The sequence below is a fragment of the Parus major genome, chromosome 4, assembly GCF_001522545.3.
Source record: "Parus major isolate Abel chromosome 4, Parus_major1.1, whole genome shotgun sequence".
Classification (NCBI taxonomy): domain Eukaryota; kingdom Metazoa; phylum Chordata; class Aves; order Passeriformes; family Paridae; genus Parus; species Parus major.
Window position 1 is genome coordinate 2614296 of NC_031771.1, and position 16278 is coordinate 2630573.

General features: G+C 46.4%; 1 protein-coding gene across 1 annotated transcript in view; it reads left to right on the forward strand.

Moving 5' to 3' along the window:
* FRAS1 (Fraser extracellular matrix complex subunit 1) overlaps positions 1-16278 on the forward strand; it is an 88106-nt gene that overhangs the window by 34391 nt on the left and 37437 nt on the right. Inside the window, exons 6-14 of the mRNA XM_015623634.2 lie at positions 101-234; positions 2851-2934; positions 3566-3667; positions 3764-3955; positions 7164-7253; positions 8091-8238; positions 10072-10215; positions 10507-10641; positions 15323-15466. Of these exons, the coding sequence (XP_015479120.1) occupies positions 101-234; positions 2851-2934; positions 3566-3667; positions 3764-3955; positions 7164-7253; positions 8091-8238; positions 10072-10215; positions 10507-10641; positions 15323-15466 (1173 nt within the window). The remainder of the gene's footprint in view (positions 1-100; positions 235-2850; positions 2935-3565; positions 3668-3763; positions 3956-7163; positions 7254-8090; positions 8239-10071; positions 10216-10506; positions 10642-15322; positions 15467-16278) is intronic.

Below are 16278 nucleotides of genomic sequence, written 5' to 3' on the forward strand. Positions count from 1 at the left end.
AATTCTGAGATGGACAAAAGCTGTGTTTTCATGATGGGTGACAGAAAGGGATTCAAGGATGTTGGAAAAGAAACTTCCCCCTTGTTTTCCTGTCCCTTAGAGCCTTGCTCCTTCGATGGCCACGTGTTCCAGGACGGCGAGGGCTGGAGCCTGGGCCGTTGCTCCAGATGTGTCTGCAGGGATGGTGCAACTCAGTGCTCCACAGCTTCCTGCCAGCCTCTGCTCTGCAGCCAGGTCAGGACCCTCCTGCCTTCTAGGAAATGTTCCTCAGCACCTCCTTTTCCTTGGGCAGTGTGCATTTCGTGTGCTGGGGACCAAATCAGCAGGCAAAGCTTCTGGGTGATGAGTGGGTGATGTGGAAAAGAGATGTTTGACCTGCAGAAATGGTGTGGACTGATGGTGAAGCCTGTGTGTCTCTTCCCTGGTATCTTCTTTCCCCAGCATTTTATTTTTATCATCCCTTTGCTGGTTAATTAGGCACAAATTCTGTTTAAAGAAATTGCTTTTTGTTTTCTACCCAAGAAACATGATCTGGAATTGATCAGGAAATGTTTCTGTTAAGCGAAGGAATGAAAGCACAAGATTTATAATGGGGTTTATCTTCACAAATTTCAGTGTTTCATTTGCAGCTGGAAAGTTTGATTTGCAAGTCTTGTTTTTGGTTTTTTTGGGTTTTTTTTTGTACAAGAACTCTAGAAATGTTACTGAGGATAGCCAGCTGTGGATGAAATTCCCCTTTTGCCTTCAGGAGTTCAGAAATACAAGGCAGTAAAGTCTCAGAGCAGTGTTCCTTCCGTGTGATGGTGTTTAGAAAACAACAAAACTGGGAAGAGGAGTTAGGCAAGCTCATGGTTTTAGTCCAGTTAGGAGAACAGAGGGACATTGCTGTTTCCAAGTTTTGCTATGCACAAGTGATGAGTTTTTAGCACTTATGCAGGGATCAACACAGCCAAGACCCTACAAGACTCTACAGAGTGTTCACACAGGGTTAGTAAAGGCAGCAAACTGCACACAGTACTCCAGACTCTGGGAAAATTAATTTTTGGAGTTCTTGTTACTGTATTCCAAGTGCTGAAGGGTGTGACTGTGCTCTTTGGGTCTTTTTCATTGGGCCCATTGTACCCTGGTTTTGGGCCCCTAGGTGTACTCCTTTCCAGCAGCACACCTGGAGCTGGCTCCCTGGAAATCCTCATCTCTGACCTTGACTTGATGTTTTAGGTGCTGCCATTTTCCAAGTGTTTTTAGGTCTGTTACCACACTCCAGTGACAAATCCAGAAGCTCCCTGACTGAGAACTCTTCACTGAGAAAATCAAAAGCAGTACTCATAAACTTTTTTTTTTTTTTCCTTCTGTTGATGCTTTCCCAGCTTTCTGTTACTGGACCAGATGTTTGGACAATTAGCACTATTTTTTTTAAATTTATTTTTATTTTTTGGATAGAAGAAACCCCACCTGTTTGTGTGTGTGTGTGTGATAATTGTGTTTTGCTTTGTCCTGAGATACTCCATTAGTATTCATTTACTAAGTGCTCTGCATGAAAACAGATTTATGCTTGCTCTAGATCCCTCCTTTCCCACTCCAAGTGGACTGGTGTAACCTGCTGAGCCATTGCACTAATATTTAATCAGCTAATCATTAGGATCTAATTGGTGGATTCAGGAGTGACTGTGTTGTTGCTGTGATGTATTTGAGAGTAATTGGCTGGCAGCATCCAAGTTAATGCAGCAGAAAGCCAATTCTGATGGTGTTCCAGATATTTCCTACCAAGGACATTTCCTGGTGGAAGGGACGTTAGCAGGATGTGCAAGGAACCTCTTCTGATCTCAATCAAAGCTCAATTTTCTTGCCTGGGCCTTTATCTCTGTCCCTTCCTTTGTTCTCCACTCCATCAAAAGCCAAGACAGAAATTCTCCTGGGATTAAACTCTCATCTTCCATCTTTCAGATAACTTTGCTCTTCCCTAAGTGCTGAGGGAGAAGAATGCCAAAAATCCCTGTTGCATGCCACCAAAATACACAAAAAAAGTCTTTTAACTCTGCTGGGAAATCTGTCCTTGGTAACTTTGGCACAAAGTCTTCCACTCTTTCTTTGGAAGCCCAGGATTTGACTGATGAAGAAGATGAGATGGTGGTTCTTGGCATTTCTACAGCAATTCCAGGGTCTTCTGATCATCCTGGTGTGGCTGGAGGGAGGTGCTGATGAACAGTGCTATTCCTAACTGGATGTTTGATGTACAAGGACTGGGAGCAGAGGAATTAGACAGGTTTTGGATGGTTGGAGTTGGGCCACACAAGTTATATTGGTGTGAAGTGCCGGCCTTTTCCAACGTGATTGAAACCCGTCGTAAAAAAAACTGAAATGAGAAAAATGCAGTTTTAAGCATAATTTAACATCTGCACAGACAGTATGGATGGATTTAACTAAAACAGTGCAGATGCCTGAGAGGTGGTGAGTGTAAATCACACCTTCCAAACCTCAAAATGTGGCAATTCCAGAAAAAAAACTTCTCTCATCCATCTCCTGCTTTATTGTGCTTCCCTGCATAGCTGTATATTTATTTTTTCCCCTGTGTATCTGCATGCCTGAATATAAGTACTTTATGTCATGTGTATGAATTTATCTGCATCTCTCCATGTATTCAGACCTCAGCTGCCACCTAAATAAGGCCAGAAAATGAGGTGGAGAAAACATCTTTCAAGCCTTTTACTCTGTCCTTGTGCTGCTTTTCGGGCCAAAACAAAACCCTGAGTGGCAGTGGGTTATCCCATGGATGCTAAATGCCTGGAATTCCAAGCACTGATGCTGACCCACGTTCATTCTTTCTTCTCCTTGTCTCTGCCTTCTGTTTAGGAGGAAGTCATGGTTCTGTCTCCTGGAAAATGCTGCCCAGAATGTGTCCCAAAGCCCTGCTCCGTGTCGGGAAGAACGTTCCAGGTGACTGGTGACAAACCACACCAAAACCACTCACAATTTTTGGCACATCTCTCTTTCCCTTCTCCCCAACCTCTGACTTGCTGCCAGCACTGAGAGCTCAGTACAAACACTGCTATTTTCCCCTCCTGGAAAGGCAGGAGAGTTGTAATCCATCAGGCCTAGATAAGAATTTGCTGGCCAGCAGAAGGGAAGTTTGCTGGGCCAAGCAAATGAGGCACTTTTCTTTTCACACTTGCTTTGAAGGAGGAAAGCAGAAAGCACTGGTGGTCAAAGTATTTATAGCTTTCATTGTGTCATCTGGAATTAATGGAATGCATTAGTCAATGAATGTATGTATGTGGGATTTTCTGTCCATGAGTTTTTTTGGCTAATAATAGCAGTTCAGGCCTCCCCAACGCCACTAGCTTGCAATGAATGAGAAATACACACCCAGAGTATCATCTAGACCTTAGTCCCTGTTCTTCCTGTTTGCTGAGCATGTAGAGATCAGCATTTGTTTAAGAAAAGTTTATTATCTGATACAGACGTGCAGAAGGAGCCATCATATTCCATAAGCAGCTCAGGTTTCTGGAAGGAATTTGGTTGTTTTCCAAGAGTGTTTAACAACTGCATCCATGTTCTTTTTCAACAGCATGGGGAGCAGTGGCAAAAAAATGCCTGCACTGCGTGTGTGTGTCAGAGAGGGAAAGTGAGATGTCTGAGGGAGACCTGTGGCTCTGTCACCTGCCAGAAGGTACCGAGAAATCACCCACCTCTGATCCCCCAGCTGCACCTTCTGCTGTTTCGAGGGCTTCAGGCAGCCCTGCTCACTGCTGGCTGGTGTTTTTAGGGGGAGAGCAAGGTGCAGCGCCCTGGGAAGTGCTGTGAGGAGTGTGTGTCTTCCAAAGGGAGCTGCTTGCACGGTGGCACCGTCAGGTACCACGGAGAGATGTGGAACAGCACCAGCTGTGACTTCTGCCTGTGCCAGGAGGGGCAGGTCACCTGCCAGGGAGCTGAGTGTGCCAAAGTGGAGTGTGCCAAGGTGAGAAAGGCTTTCTTCTGCCAAGATAGACCTGTCATGTCTTGGGATTCTTGTGTTTTTTTCCCCACCTCCCTTTTCATTTTTTCTCGGCTTGAGACACTCGAAGAAGCGGCCCTGGTTTTGTGCAGTCCCCTCAAAAACATTTCACAGGGAAGGAGAGAAAACCTGGAATTTCCCATGCAAGTTTGCACAGTGGGCTTCCATTGTGAAGCTAACCAGTGACTGATTTAACTTGGATTCCCTCCTGTGCTGTGTGTGCCTGCTGTAGTGGAGGATCAGACACACAGAGGATTCAGTGGTGATGGCTGGATTTACCAGGAGCTGAGCATGGGGGGAGAATGTGCAGGTCAGAGATGGTTAAAAGCCTAAGAAGTGTTCCTTTTGTCCTCATTGTGTGTGCTGCAGTGGCCTTCAGTGAGGATATGGAAGTCAGTGTTGTACTTTCCTTCATTTCTTCCATGCCACTCTTAGCATGGAAGTGAAGCTGGCAAGGTGTTTTATTCCCATTGCTGTTTGCTGTAAAACTAATACCCTCCCTGCCAGGTTCTGTTCTATTTGCTCTGCAGTGGATGTGCAAAATGCATTAGATAGGGTCAAATGCTTCACCCACACAGGTACAAAAATGCTTTGAATTGGCTTTTTTTGCAGTGGGATAAGACTTGTGCCTTGTTTGTCACTGCACGGGCTGAGAGGATTGGGATTGCTCAGCCTGGAGAGGAGGAAGCTTTAGGGTGACCCAATTGTGGCTTTCCAGTACCTGAGGGGCTCCAAGAAATATGGAGAGACTTTTTACAAGGGTCTGGAGTGACATAAGGGGGGAGGGGGTTCACAGTGGCAGAAAGTAGTTTAAACTGGATATTAGGAGCAGGTTGTTCCCTTTGAGGGAGGTGAGGCCCTGGCACAGGGTGCCCAGAGAAGCTGTGTCTGCCCCTGCATCCCTGGAAGTGTCCAAGGCCACTTGTCCCTTCCAACCCAAACCATTCTGTGATCTGTTGCAGTTGGTGGGCTCTTACCTGTTTTATACCTACTGCTCCACAGTCTCATTGAGGAAAAGGGAAAGAACTGTGGCCTCCTGGGTTTTCTGTCTCAGTGATGATACTTTTTCTGCTGCTAAATCTTGAGCAGCAGCACCCTTGTGGTGTATATGAGGTCCAGCCAATACCCAGACATAACAGTTCCACAGGATTACCTTGTTTTAATGAGTGTTCAAAGGAGTGAAAATCCACACTCAGACTCCCAAACTGTACAAAGAAAGGGTGCATCAAGGTGTAAAAAGTGTGTGTTCACCTGTGACCGTGCCTTTGAAACAGCCAAAAAGCAGTGAGCCTGGGACCCAAAGTCACCCCTGCCACGGTGCTGCTGCTGATCACACAACCTGAAACTGCTCAGAGAGATTTTTTTTGCTGGATGAAAAGTCGTGGTTGTCATAAAATCTCGTGCACTTGCAGCTGTTTGAGCGAGCTGCCTTCGTGCTCCTGGCTGTAAATTGGATCATTTACACTAATGATGATGGTGTGCTGTCATGGCTCAGTGGGGAGGATTAGTTAATATTCATGCTCACATCTTGGGTACTGACAAAAAAAATTCCATTATTCAGAAAAGCCAGGGGTGTTTTCCAGGACAGGAGCTGGAGATGTTAACCTGTAGGGTTCAGGACTCCTCAGGTCATGCTCAGTCCTAGTTTGCCTCAGTAGTGCAAGGTGTGCATTAATTAATTACAAAAAAAATATTTATTCAAAAAACAAATTCCATGTTTTCTTTTTCCTTTGTATTTTCCTTGTGATGTTGCAGGTCTGTTTATTTAGGCACCTGCCTCAATAAAATCAGAGCCCATGAGAAGCCAGGAGCACTTGGATTTCTCTTTTCATAAGGCACCTATTAATTTCCTGGTCACATCATCCTACTGGAAGTGTAATGAGGCCACAGATAGGAACTGTGAGAGGTTTAGCTCCAAACCCTTTCAAACAAACTTGTCCAGCCAAGTGTCCGTGGTGATCCTGACCTAATCCTCAAAAAGCTGTTTTCAGCAGGCTGTGAGCACGTTCTCAACCTGGAATATGATCAACCTCTCTGCAGCAAAGCCACAACTTATCTCCCACAGCCTCTCCCTTTTCTGAGCCTTGGCAGAGCAGCATAGCTGTGATTTTTTGGGCTAGGCAAGCCGTGTTCCATGGATAGTCGCTCCCAGTTTTCCTGTAGCCTGTGTTTGTGGGTGGGAGAGTTTACAGTACAGAGTAGTGACATGAGAGCCAAGCCCTGCCAAAGGCATTTTGGAGTAATTGAAGAGCAGAAATGTGTAGAAGCAGCAGAGGGAGGTTTAGGCCGTGTGTGGTCCTCAGTGACTTAAGAAACCAGATGGTTCCTCCTCTGGCATCCCCTGCTCAGGAATGCACCAGGGATGTCAGAGTGTGTCACTTAGGTGTTCTCCCTTGCTGAACCTAACAATGACCAGTGCTGGTGTCACCCTGTCTGTGCCTTTAATAATTCCCCTACAAAAACTGAGTGTGCCAGTGTGGCAAAGGGAAAATTATCCTGGAGCAGGATTGGCATAAATCAGGAGAACTACCTGGTAATCTTGGAAACCGAAGCTGTTTCTTGTGAGCTGTGTCCTGGTTCCCTAGGAAAAAAAAGTCTCTCTCTTTTCTAAATATTCAGCTTCCACTTGGGCACAAAGAGTTGTGGTGAATTGGGGCACTTTATTCCTTTTTCCTGCTGCTAAATTCTTATCTTCAGACTGAAGTTATTTAAGTGGAATCTGCGGAGCTGTACAGTTGTGACAAAGAACAGGCTTTTTCCATCTGGGATAAATAGAGCATGTGCTTTGAAATTCTCTGGGGGAAGTAAAAGTAGAACATTCAAAATGAAGGTAAGCCTCTATGCATTGAAATCTTGAGGTTGGTCCAGTGAAATCCTAGTGATCCACGGAGAAGAAGGGGGAGTATTTCTCTGCAGGATTTAGGGATGAAGTAATGGCCTTATCGCTGAATTCCGAGGCCTTTTCTGAGCTTTCTTCAGCAACTGCAATATTGGCTAAGCACATTTTTCAAACTATACCTGCAGAGATGAAGTGGGATACGGAAAAGATAAGGTGAAATTAGATATTGGAGATTGCATTCCAGGGCAAGAGCTGTTCTGCCTCGGCATTCCACAGCGGTTTTGGCGATGTCGATTCCCTTGGAATTGCTGCAACCTTTTCTCTTCCTCACAGGGTGAAGAATTAATTCACTTAGAGGGGAAGTGCTGTCCTGAATGTATCTCCAGCCGTAGTTACTGTGTTTACAAAGAACATACCAAAGCTGTGAGTATCCTTGTACTTTGCAGCAGGGAATGGAGAGTTCTGCTCACAAAGGTTTGGAGGGGCTGGCTCTCCCTCTCTGGTTCTGAGAAGGATATTACTTGCGAGTGTTAGCAGAAAAATAATTCATTCATATCATCTGCAGATTGCTTTTGCAGTTTGCAGAAACACTCGTGTGCATTGGCTGCAGGATTTCACTTTTCCTTGGTCTCCTTTGTGCAGCTCAATCAATCATTTCCCTTTAATATTTAATATCCCTGCTCAGAGGTTTCCTGCACATTTCATAAAGATAGTTGATTTTAATCCTATCAAGTAGAAGCTACAGAGCTGGGGCAGTGTGTAGCTTTCTGACAATGTTTCCTACTAATTATCATCTTTACAGCAACGGGAGCCCATTATTAATATTTTCAAGGAACTTCCCTCTGAAGTTAAAGAGAAAGGAAACATTGATTATCTCAGTTTAAATATACCAGTGGTGGATTTTTCCTTGCCCTCACAGATGAGCACTGGAGCTGACAGCTGCTCTTTGCCAACAGATGCGGGAAATGGGAAATTTAATATTGTTCGTGGCTTTTTTAACATGCTGAGCCTTTCTTTGCTCAGATCCCTTTCCCTGCCCCAGGTGAGGTAAAACTCTAAGGTGGGAGCTTTTTTCCAGTTGCTGCTTTGTCCTTTCTGAGAGAGGAGCTGGCTTTGTGAGCATTTAAAATGCCTGCTTGTCTCTTTTCTGCCGAGCCCTTCATCCCCGTGCTGTTTCACCCGGAGATCTCTACACCTGCCAGATCCACTCAGCACCGAGGTTTTCATTGGCTCCTGAAGCTGTGTTTGTTTCTCCTGCAGAACGGGGAGACCTGGGCAGAAGGGCCGTGCCGGGAATGCGAGTGCAGGGATGGGGATGTGACCTGCTTCCAGCGCTCCTGCCCGCCCTGCCCGAGGGGCAGCCGGCCTCTGGAGGCCAAGGGAGACTGCTGTCCACGCTGCCAGCCAGGTACAGAGTCAGGGAAATCCTTCTTCTGGAATCCCTGCAGCCTTCACTCCCCCAGCAGCACTCTGATCCCCTCTGGAATCTTATCTTCTCTCCACTTTTCAGTTGCTAATTAACTCGTTTCCATACAATTTAGTTCCTAGATAAGTTTGAGGCTCCCAGTGACTTCCCCTGATTTAAATGGCAACTTTATTTTGGCATAAGAACTTCTCCTCAGGGTTGGTGTTTTGGAAGAGTTCTGTCTTTTTCTCTTTTCTTTCCCTGCTCCTTTCTGAATCCTAGCGTGAGTTTCTGAGTTTATGGGCTCCTGATTATCTCTTGGGAGTGGGAAGAAGAAAGAAAGTGCATAGACTTCTATGCCACAAGCTCACCTGGGGCTGAATGGCTGCCAGTTAATAATTTCTTGGAAAGACTAGCATAGCCTTGGCCTGTATGGTAATTTTGCCTATAAATTCCTTTTTCTCCAGGATATTGTCATTCCCCTGCATTTACATTTCATGGTTGGGAGGCTTTAGCTGTGGATTGCTCCTTCTTTTTGGTAGCTCTTCTTGTTGCATTCATATAACATTGGTTTTATCAGGGTGCTCCAGTTAATGCTTTATCTCAGTAAAAAAGAGAATAGCTTCACAGTTTAATTGTGCTGGGGCACATTTAGCATCTCCTTGTTTTAAAGCTTGTTATTTGCTGCATGCTAATGCAAGTGCAAAGCACTACAGAAAGAGAAGTGAGGAAAAAGTGGGTTTGGTCAGTTCAGATTGAATTGTCCTGGATTCTTGAGAGGGAACAGCACCTGCACTGGCTGCTGAGGGAGGGATAGATGATGCAGTGCTCTCAGCACCTCTCCCTTCTCCTTATCAAGCAGTACCTCTGTCTGCTGGTTATCCCTAAAAAAGTGGTGGCATCGTGGTAGCATTTTGGGAAGCCCAGGCTTGGGAGTCATAGAGAGACATACAGAGCCAAAACTGCATTTTTTGTGTCCTGAAGGGTAACTGGCAATTTCCCTTACCCAGGCCTGCTGCTTTCCCTCTGTGTTTTTCTGTCTTGCAGCAGTGGGGGATGAGAAACAAATGCAAAATGCAGCCTGCAGCGGTTCAATCTGTGAGCCCAGAACACCAGCCGCTGCTGCATCTGCTTCCATAAAGCCAGCAAAAATTGATTGCTGCTTCTCAGAGGTGTTCTGGGGGAGGCTGGCAGAGAGAACCCATTAATTTTCAGGCAGGGGAAACCAAAAAGCCCTGGGCACTGGTATATTTATGTTAAAACCAGCAAATATTCCCTCTCACTGAGAACTTTTGGCTTGGAGCCTCGCTGAGAACACTTGGCTGGGAGCAGAGGGGCTTTTTTTTGTAGTCAGAGAAAAATTGTTCTGTTCTCTATCTCTCCAAGTACCTGTGGCCAGGAACTCTGTGGTGCTGTGCCATGAAGGTTTTTCTGGAGGTGGAAGCAGTCTTCCATCTCTGCTCTGACCTGGCATGGACACAGAGTCTTGACCTACTGCAGGGTTTGGCTTTAAGAATCTCAAATTCAGGTTGTTTCGGGCTGTTAATTCCTGGTGGCTCACAATTTTTACTGCTGAGAAACCATGTGGACAATGAATACCCTTTTAATCAATTGCCTAGAAAACCTGAGTCTATATAATGACTTCTCACATACTGAACAGAGCAATAAAACATTTAGCCCCTTTGATACAATCCAGTATATAAAAACCCACTCCAAAGCTAACGCACCTTGTACCACCCAGGGAAACGGGGCACGAATTTCACTTTGATTTTGGAGTGGTGTTGTTTTGCTCCTTCCTGGCTGCCAGCACTGCTCTGTGTGTTCCCCCTGTGCCAGGTGAGTGCCACCCAGACTGTGTGAGCTGCTCCCAGGCCTCTGGTCGCTGTGACTCCTGCCGGGACCCTGGGAAGCGGCTGCAGGACGGGCGCTGCGTGGAGATGTGTGGACAGGGCTTCTACCAGCACGGGGGGGCCTGCTTAGGTAATTCCTGCAAGGGGTTAGACCCCTCCTTCTCTGCTGCATGCTGTTCTTCTGGCTGTGGGATCCTGTGGGTTCATCCTGAAGAGATTGCCAGGCTTTGGTTGGAAGAGCATCCAGGCACGTGCTGTGTTGGAAACACGAGGCTTTGTGAGGTTTCAGATGGAAGCAGATGCAAATTCTTCAACTCTTTAGGCAGAATGAGGCAAAACCATCTCATCAGGGCAGGGCGGGGGTTCTTTCTGCAGCAGGGATTTGGCATTGATTTTTCTTCTCTCTTCTTTCCCCTGGAAGCCTGCAATGAGACCTGCTCAGCCTGCACCAGTGGATTTGAGTGCTCCTCGTGCCAGACACCCCTGCTGCTGAAGGATGGGCGATGTGTGAGTTCCTGTGGGAAGGGCTACGTTCAGGATCAGCTCCTCTGCACAGGTACCTGGCAGCAAAAGAGGCTGCAGTGCTCTTGTGATGGCAAAAGCTGTACCTGGGCTATGGGAACCCTCTCTCTTGAGGCACCTGCTGTTGACATAGGTGTTAATGTTTACCCTAGGGTAAAGGAAGGAGTCAGTGAACAGAGGAACCAAGTCATACAGGGTAAAATTGATCACTGCTTGGGGAAATAGTCACGGCAGCTCCTCAGTGGATCAGTTCTGTTGTGTGTTTTTTTGACTTCAGTACAGACTGTCTGTGCCTGCTCATGCCAGACCTTTCAGGATATGTTACTTTGAGGTGGATGCAAAATGGCTTGGAGGGGTGGGGGATTGATAGCACTCAGGAATTACTTTCTGGGGAAGTTTCCTGCTTAGTTTTGTCATTCATTTGCTCCATACTGTGTGCACTTCCTGGAAGTGCATTGAGCTCGCTGCTCTCAGGAAGCATTTTCACAGAGTGAATTGGCAATTCTATAAAACACTGAGATGTGTCTAAATCCTTTATCTTAGCACTTGGAAAGAGTGAGAGTAAGATGTGGAAGTTAGCTTTCTCTTTGAAGGAACTATGACAGTGCTTTTATGAGCTTCCCCATCTCCTTTGAAATAACTTTAAACTCTCCCCAAACTGTAGAGCAGCTGCTTTTTCATCATGGCAGTTTAATTGTTTTCCCTAAAATTAACACTTTTCTCGTCTTGATGTTGGCCTTTTGTAGAAGGCTTCTAATTATTCCTGCAGCTCTGATTCAGCAGAGGGGTGGAACAACTGCTTAACTTCTGAGCCATCTCTTTAATTTCTTTGGAACTAACTGTCTTGCTCAGAATTTAATATAGGCTGGGGGCTTTTGGCACATTTCAGGGCAAAGCACTTTAGATGGTAAGTCCAGCTTCCTTTTCTCAAGTGGTTTCCCTTGAAGAGCTCACCACTTGTTTCAGATTTTGAAAGGCTGAAAAAACTCTGTCCTCCAGCAGCCACTACAGCCCAGGACTCTGCTGTGGATGTATAAAACAGACAAGAGAGACCCAGTCCAAAAGAATTTATAGGCTTAAGTATCAAATAATCTTCTACTTCATTGGGTTTTATTTTATCATTTCCTTTCCACCTGCTCTTGGTGTTTTAATTGGCAGTGCCCATGTACTGCTGAAGGGGTAGGGAAAGGCTAATGTTTCATTTTATTGCTGGTTTGTAGATTACCGATTGTACGCTCCATCCAAATTTGCAGTCACGCATGCTTGTAGCTGAACGTTGCTGGGAAAATTTGTTCCTCTTTCCTCAAGGGAATTAAACCAATTTGCTTTAGTTCTGCCTGGCTGCATTTTCTGCATAAAGTCAAAGCAGTGGAGAAAGTCTTACATTTCAGATGCGGTCCGTAATTCACGGCCGTTCACTCTTTCCTTGTATCCTCTTTATTCCTGCACATCTCTAATCACGTTGTGGAGACGGGCCTCAGACTGCTCCCAAAGATTTTCCTCATAATGGTTTTAACATCCACAATAAGCATGTTCCAAAATCACAGAAAGGATGAACTAGACTGTGTTAATTGCTATAGTTTCAGTCAAGTCCCTCTTGAGGAATTCGCTCTGGACTTGAAAGAGACTTAGCACCAGGTTCCTTGCTCTGTCCTCTTGTTGAAACACTGTTGTCTGTGTTATAGAAAAACACAGTGAATTAACCTTTCCTTTTGTTCATGTTTTGTAACAGCTGTTCTAATTGAGTCCCTTTTCAGTTTTTGATTACAGTTGTTTGATCTCTGCCCTATTTTAATCCTACACCAGGGTTGTTTGCTGCCCCCATCCCTCCACTTGCTTCTGTGAAGAATTAAAACCATTAAGAGAAAGTAAAATGGAGAATAAGAGGTAATAAGTTCAGTTATGTAGCAGTGGATTAGAAGATCATGGTTGAGTTTGTGTCAGGCGGAGTGGTGGGTTCTCCCTTGGCAAAAAAAGAGCTCCCCCACCGAAGGCAAAGCGAAGGGAAGCAAAGATAAACTGCGTGGTAGAATGGAAGGGCTCGAAGGACTTGCAGTGTTTAATGCTCTCACTGCCTTCTCCTAACTTAATTATTTATGTGTTCAGGATTATTCAAAAGCCCAGGCAGAGCTGGAGTGTTTCAGCTTTCATCTCCCAAAATACGAACATTGAAGTGTGTAACTTGACACTAACAGACCCATCTCACTCTGGAGCAAAGCACTTGGGTTTCTGCTCCCTACATGTTGCTTTTCCCTGCTGTCCCTGCCTGTGGGGATCCAGGGCTGAGTGTGGCTGAGCTGAGCTTGCCCAGCTCCCAGGGAGGAGTGCAGGGGAGAGGTGGCACACATCTGTGGGACCCCCAAGCCCAGCAGTGCCTTCTGTGTTCTTGCTGGGATACCACTGGCATTGCCCTCCTCCTGTGGTCAGACCTGGGAAGAGAGAGTTTGGTGAGCTGCAAAACAGCCCCTACAAATCCCAGCTGGAAATAGCCAGGGGGTTGGAAATAGCTTCTTGGCCCTGCAGTCACTTCTGTTGATTTATTTTCACACAGCCACTTCTTTGCTGCAGGCAAAGATGTTTGAGCTGACAGTGACTCATTGAATGCTTCCATTTTTCCCTTGTTCTTTCTGTGGAGTTGGTGCCTGGCTGTTTGGGTGAGGAGCAGCTGTTAAGACTGGCAGTGATCCAGTGCTGAAAGAGCCAGGGATTCTGGAGTCAGGGTGTGTAATCACGGAATCAGGGAATCACAGAATGGTTTGGGTTGGAAGAGACTGTCAAGATTATCCTGTTCCAACCCCTCTGCTGTGGATGCTTTCCACTATCCCAGGTTGCTCACAGCTCCATCCAATCTGGCTTTAAACACTTCCAGGGATCCAGGGGCAGCCACGGCTTCTCCAGGCAACCTGTGCCTCACCCCCCTCACAGGGCTGTGCCAAGGGCCAGCAAGAGCCAACTGGTAACTGTTTAAAAACAGGCTGCCAGCAGGGAAAAGTGTCTCTTGGAAAGGAGCAGCACCTCTAGGGAGGAATTGAGAGCTTTGCAAATGACTGGGAATGTTGAGAAGTGCTGACATACTGAGGCAGGTTAACAGGCAGGGGTCCCAGCCATGCAGTGGGAAGTCTGCAATTAAGGGATCTAAGTCCTGGCGCCCACTCTTTCAAATACACGGTGAAAGTTAGACTGAGCTCAGAGAGGAGCAGAATAGGCAGGTCTGGAAGGTGAAGTGAGGACATTCCACTGCTTAGAAATTTACAGCATGAACTCATACTCTGCAGTTAACTTTGGAGTGTAGACGTGCCCTGAGAATCATCCAAGCTGGAGTGAGATGCAGGGTTTTTTATCAGCAAGGGAAATGATCGACTGGAGCAGGAAACTCTGCACATGCTCTGCCTTGGGATGGGATGGTTGGTGCTCATTGTGCTGGGATTGTGAGGGGAAGATCCTATCCAGTACAGAATGCCCAGGGTCCTTTTGAGAGACCCCTCACACTGGAGTGTTCAGGAACCAGAATAGCCACAGTGTTCTGGAAAGATCAGGAATGAGGTGGAGGGAAAGACAATGCAGGAGGGTGAGAAGGGGGAGAGCAAACAGCTAATCAAGACAAGAAAAGGGAAGATAAACCAGGATGGAAGCGTGGAGAGAAGCATCCAGAATGCCAAAGGACCACGTGCTGGGCATGAGCTCAAATTGTCCTGTGCCTTGTCCCCTGAACACTCCCTGTTCTAACCCCAGGTGTTCCAGTTCCCTCCCTGTGAGATGGAGCTGATAGCACTTCCCTGCCTTGGGCAACAGTGAAATCCCCTGGGATGGATGGGGTGTTATGCCCCTCTGTGTATAATGTGCTCCTAGCCCTGTGGATGAGCTGCTGCTGGTTTCTGCCTTGCACTGATGCTACTCACAGATGAGATTTTTCTTGGGTGGCTGCGACTTCGGACGTGTTTGCAGGGCAAACATCGAGAAGTTTCCTTTCCCCCACCTGCCACAGACTGGGAGCACAAGCATGTACCTGCCTTATTGTGAAATAATGAATTGAAGAACATCTTTGGAACATATTTGGGTGTAATTAAGGAAAAAAACAAACTCAAACCAAACTTAACAGCTAAAAGAACTGTAATTTGCACCGTTCCTGCAACACTGGGAGCACAGGATCTGATAGGAGTCTGTGTCCCTTATTTTCCCCAGGAATTATTCAATCTGAGCATGTGAGGATTCCTGATAAGTCAGTTCCTTCTGCACATGGAAGGACAGGAGGAGTTGTTCCTGGAAGCAGGCTGGCTTGTTTCTCATTTTGCCAAACACTGAGTTCAGCCCCGCTGCGCAGTTCTGTGTGTGTGTACCCGGAGCTGGGTTACTGTCAGCAGTCACCCCCAGGATCTGAGACGGGATTTATTCCTATTTCCCTATTTCTGCAGCCCCTGGCACCAGGCACTTTACAGTGTTCCCACCACTCTTCCTGGGCTGATAACAGCTGCTCTGATCTGTGCTGCTGTCACATTCCACGTGCAAAATGCAGCTGGAAGTCGTCTTGCCGGGATGGTTTGGATGAAAGGTTCTAACCTAAGAGCAGCAGTGGGTTGTGTTTGTTAGTTTTTCATCTTCTGGAGCAGTGCAAGCCTGAGCAAACCTGTGAAGAAGTGAAGTGGTGCAGGCTCTTTGTTGTAAGGAGCTGGCTGGAAGCGGGTTATTTGCTAATCCTACACTTGTTTCCTCTGCAGCCTGTCACGAGTCCTGCTCCTCGTGCTGGGGAGCTGCAGAGAACCACTGCCTGTCCTGCAAAGACCCATCACACGTGCTCCAAGCAGGGCTCTGCCTGCCCAGCTGTGGCCAGGGCTTCTACCCAAAGGATGGCATCTGCACTGGTAAATAGCTGGGAGAGAAATGCTCTGCACGAGCGGGAATCAATATTTCATTTAGCCGCGCAGCAGCTGTGACTTTATTCGAGTCTGACAAGCCAGCTGCACCTCGTGCCTTCCTGCAGGATTGAGGGAAGCTGCTGTTTGTTTGTGAGATTATTAAATTCATTAACACTAATCAGATGCTGCAAGGTTTAAGGGGTTTTTCCTCGCCGAACAGCTTGAGAACCCGAGTTGTTTCTGAGGGCTTGACAAATCCATTTGTCTGTGGAAGGAAAAATGGCTTTTGCCGGCAGGTTTCTGTAAATTTAATTATAATTCAGCATCACAGTAACTAATACCTGCACAGCAGATGTGCCTTGGGAGCTGGGGAGGTTTGCTGGGAGAAAGGGAGAAGAGGTGGCTAGAGGGAATTAAAAGACCTAAGTCAAACAGATCCTGAAGGGGGGTGAGAAAAAAAATCTCAAGGAATCTCACATTTGCCACATGCATTCCAGCTGTTTCAGAGGACTGTGCATGGTCAGTCAGGGCTTGTTGGGCTTCAGGTGTGTGGCTCACACAGGTGTGTCTGGGTCACACTTCGCTAGAGAGAGTTTAAAAGCTGGAACATGGTGGCAAAAGGATTGCTATTTGTGCTTATTCTGGATGACCAGGTGTTCCTCTTCATTTTGGTCCATGTCTATACCAGGTAGTTTTATTCACCTATGTTTTAAGTGTGGAGGCTTGAAATTTTGTAGCTGAAAAGGAAATTTAACTTAGGTTTGGTTTTTATTGCCAGTGGTTTCTCAAAACCCCATAGCTGTTCCTTGAAACCTCTG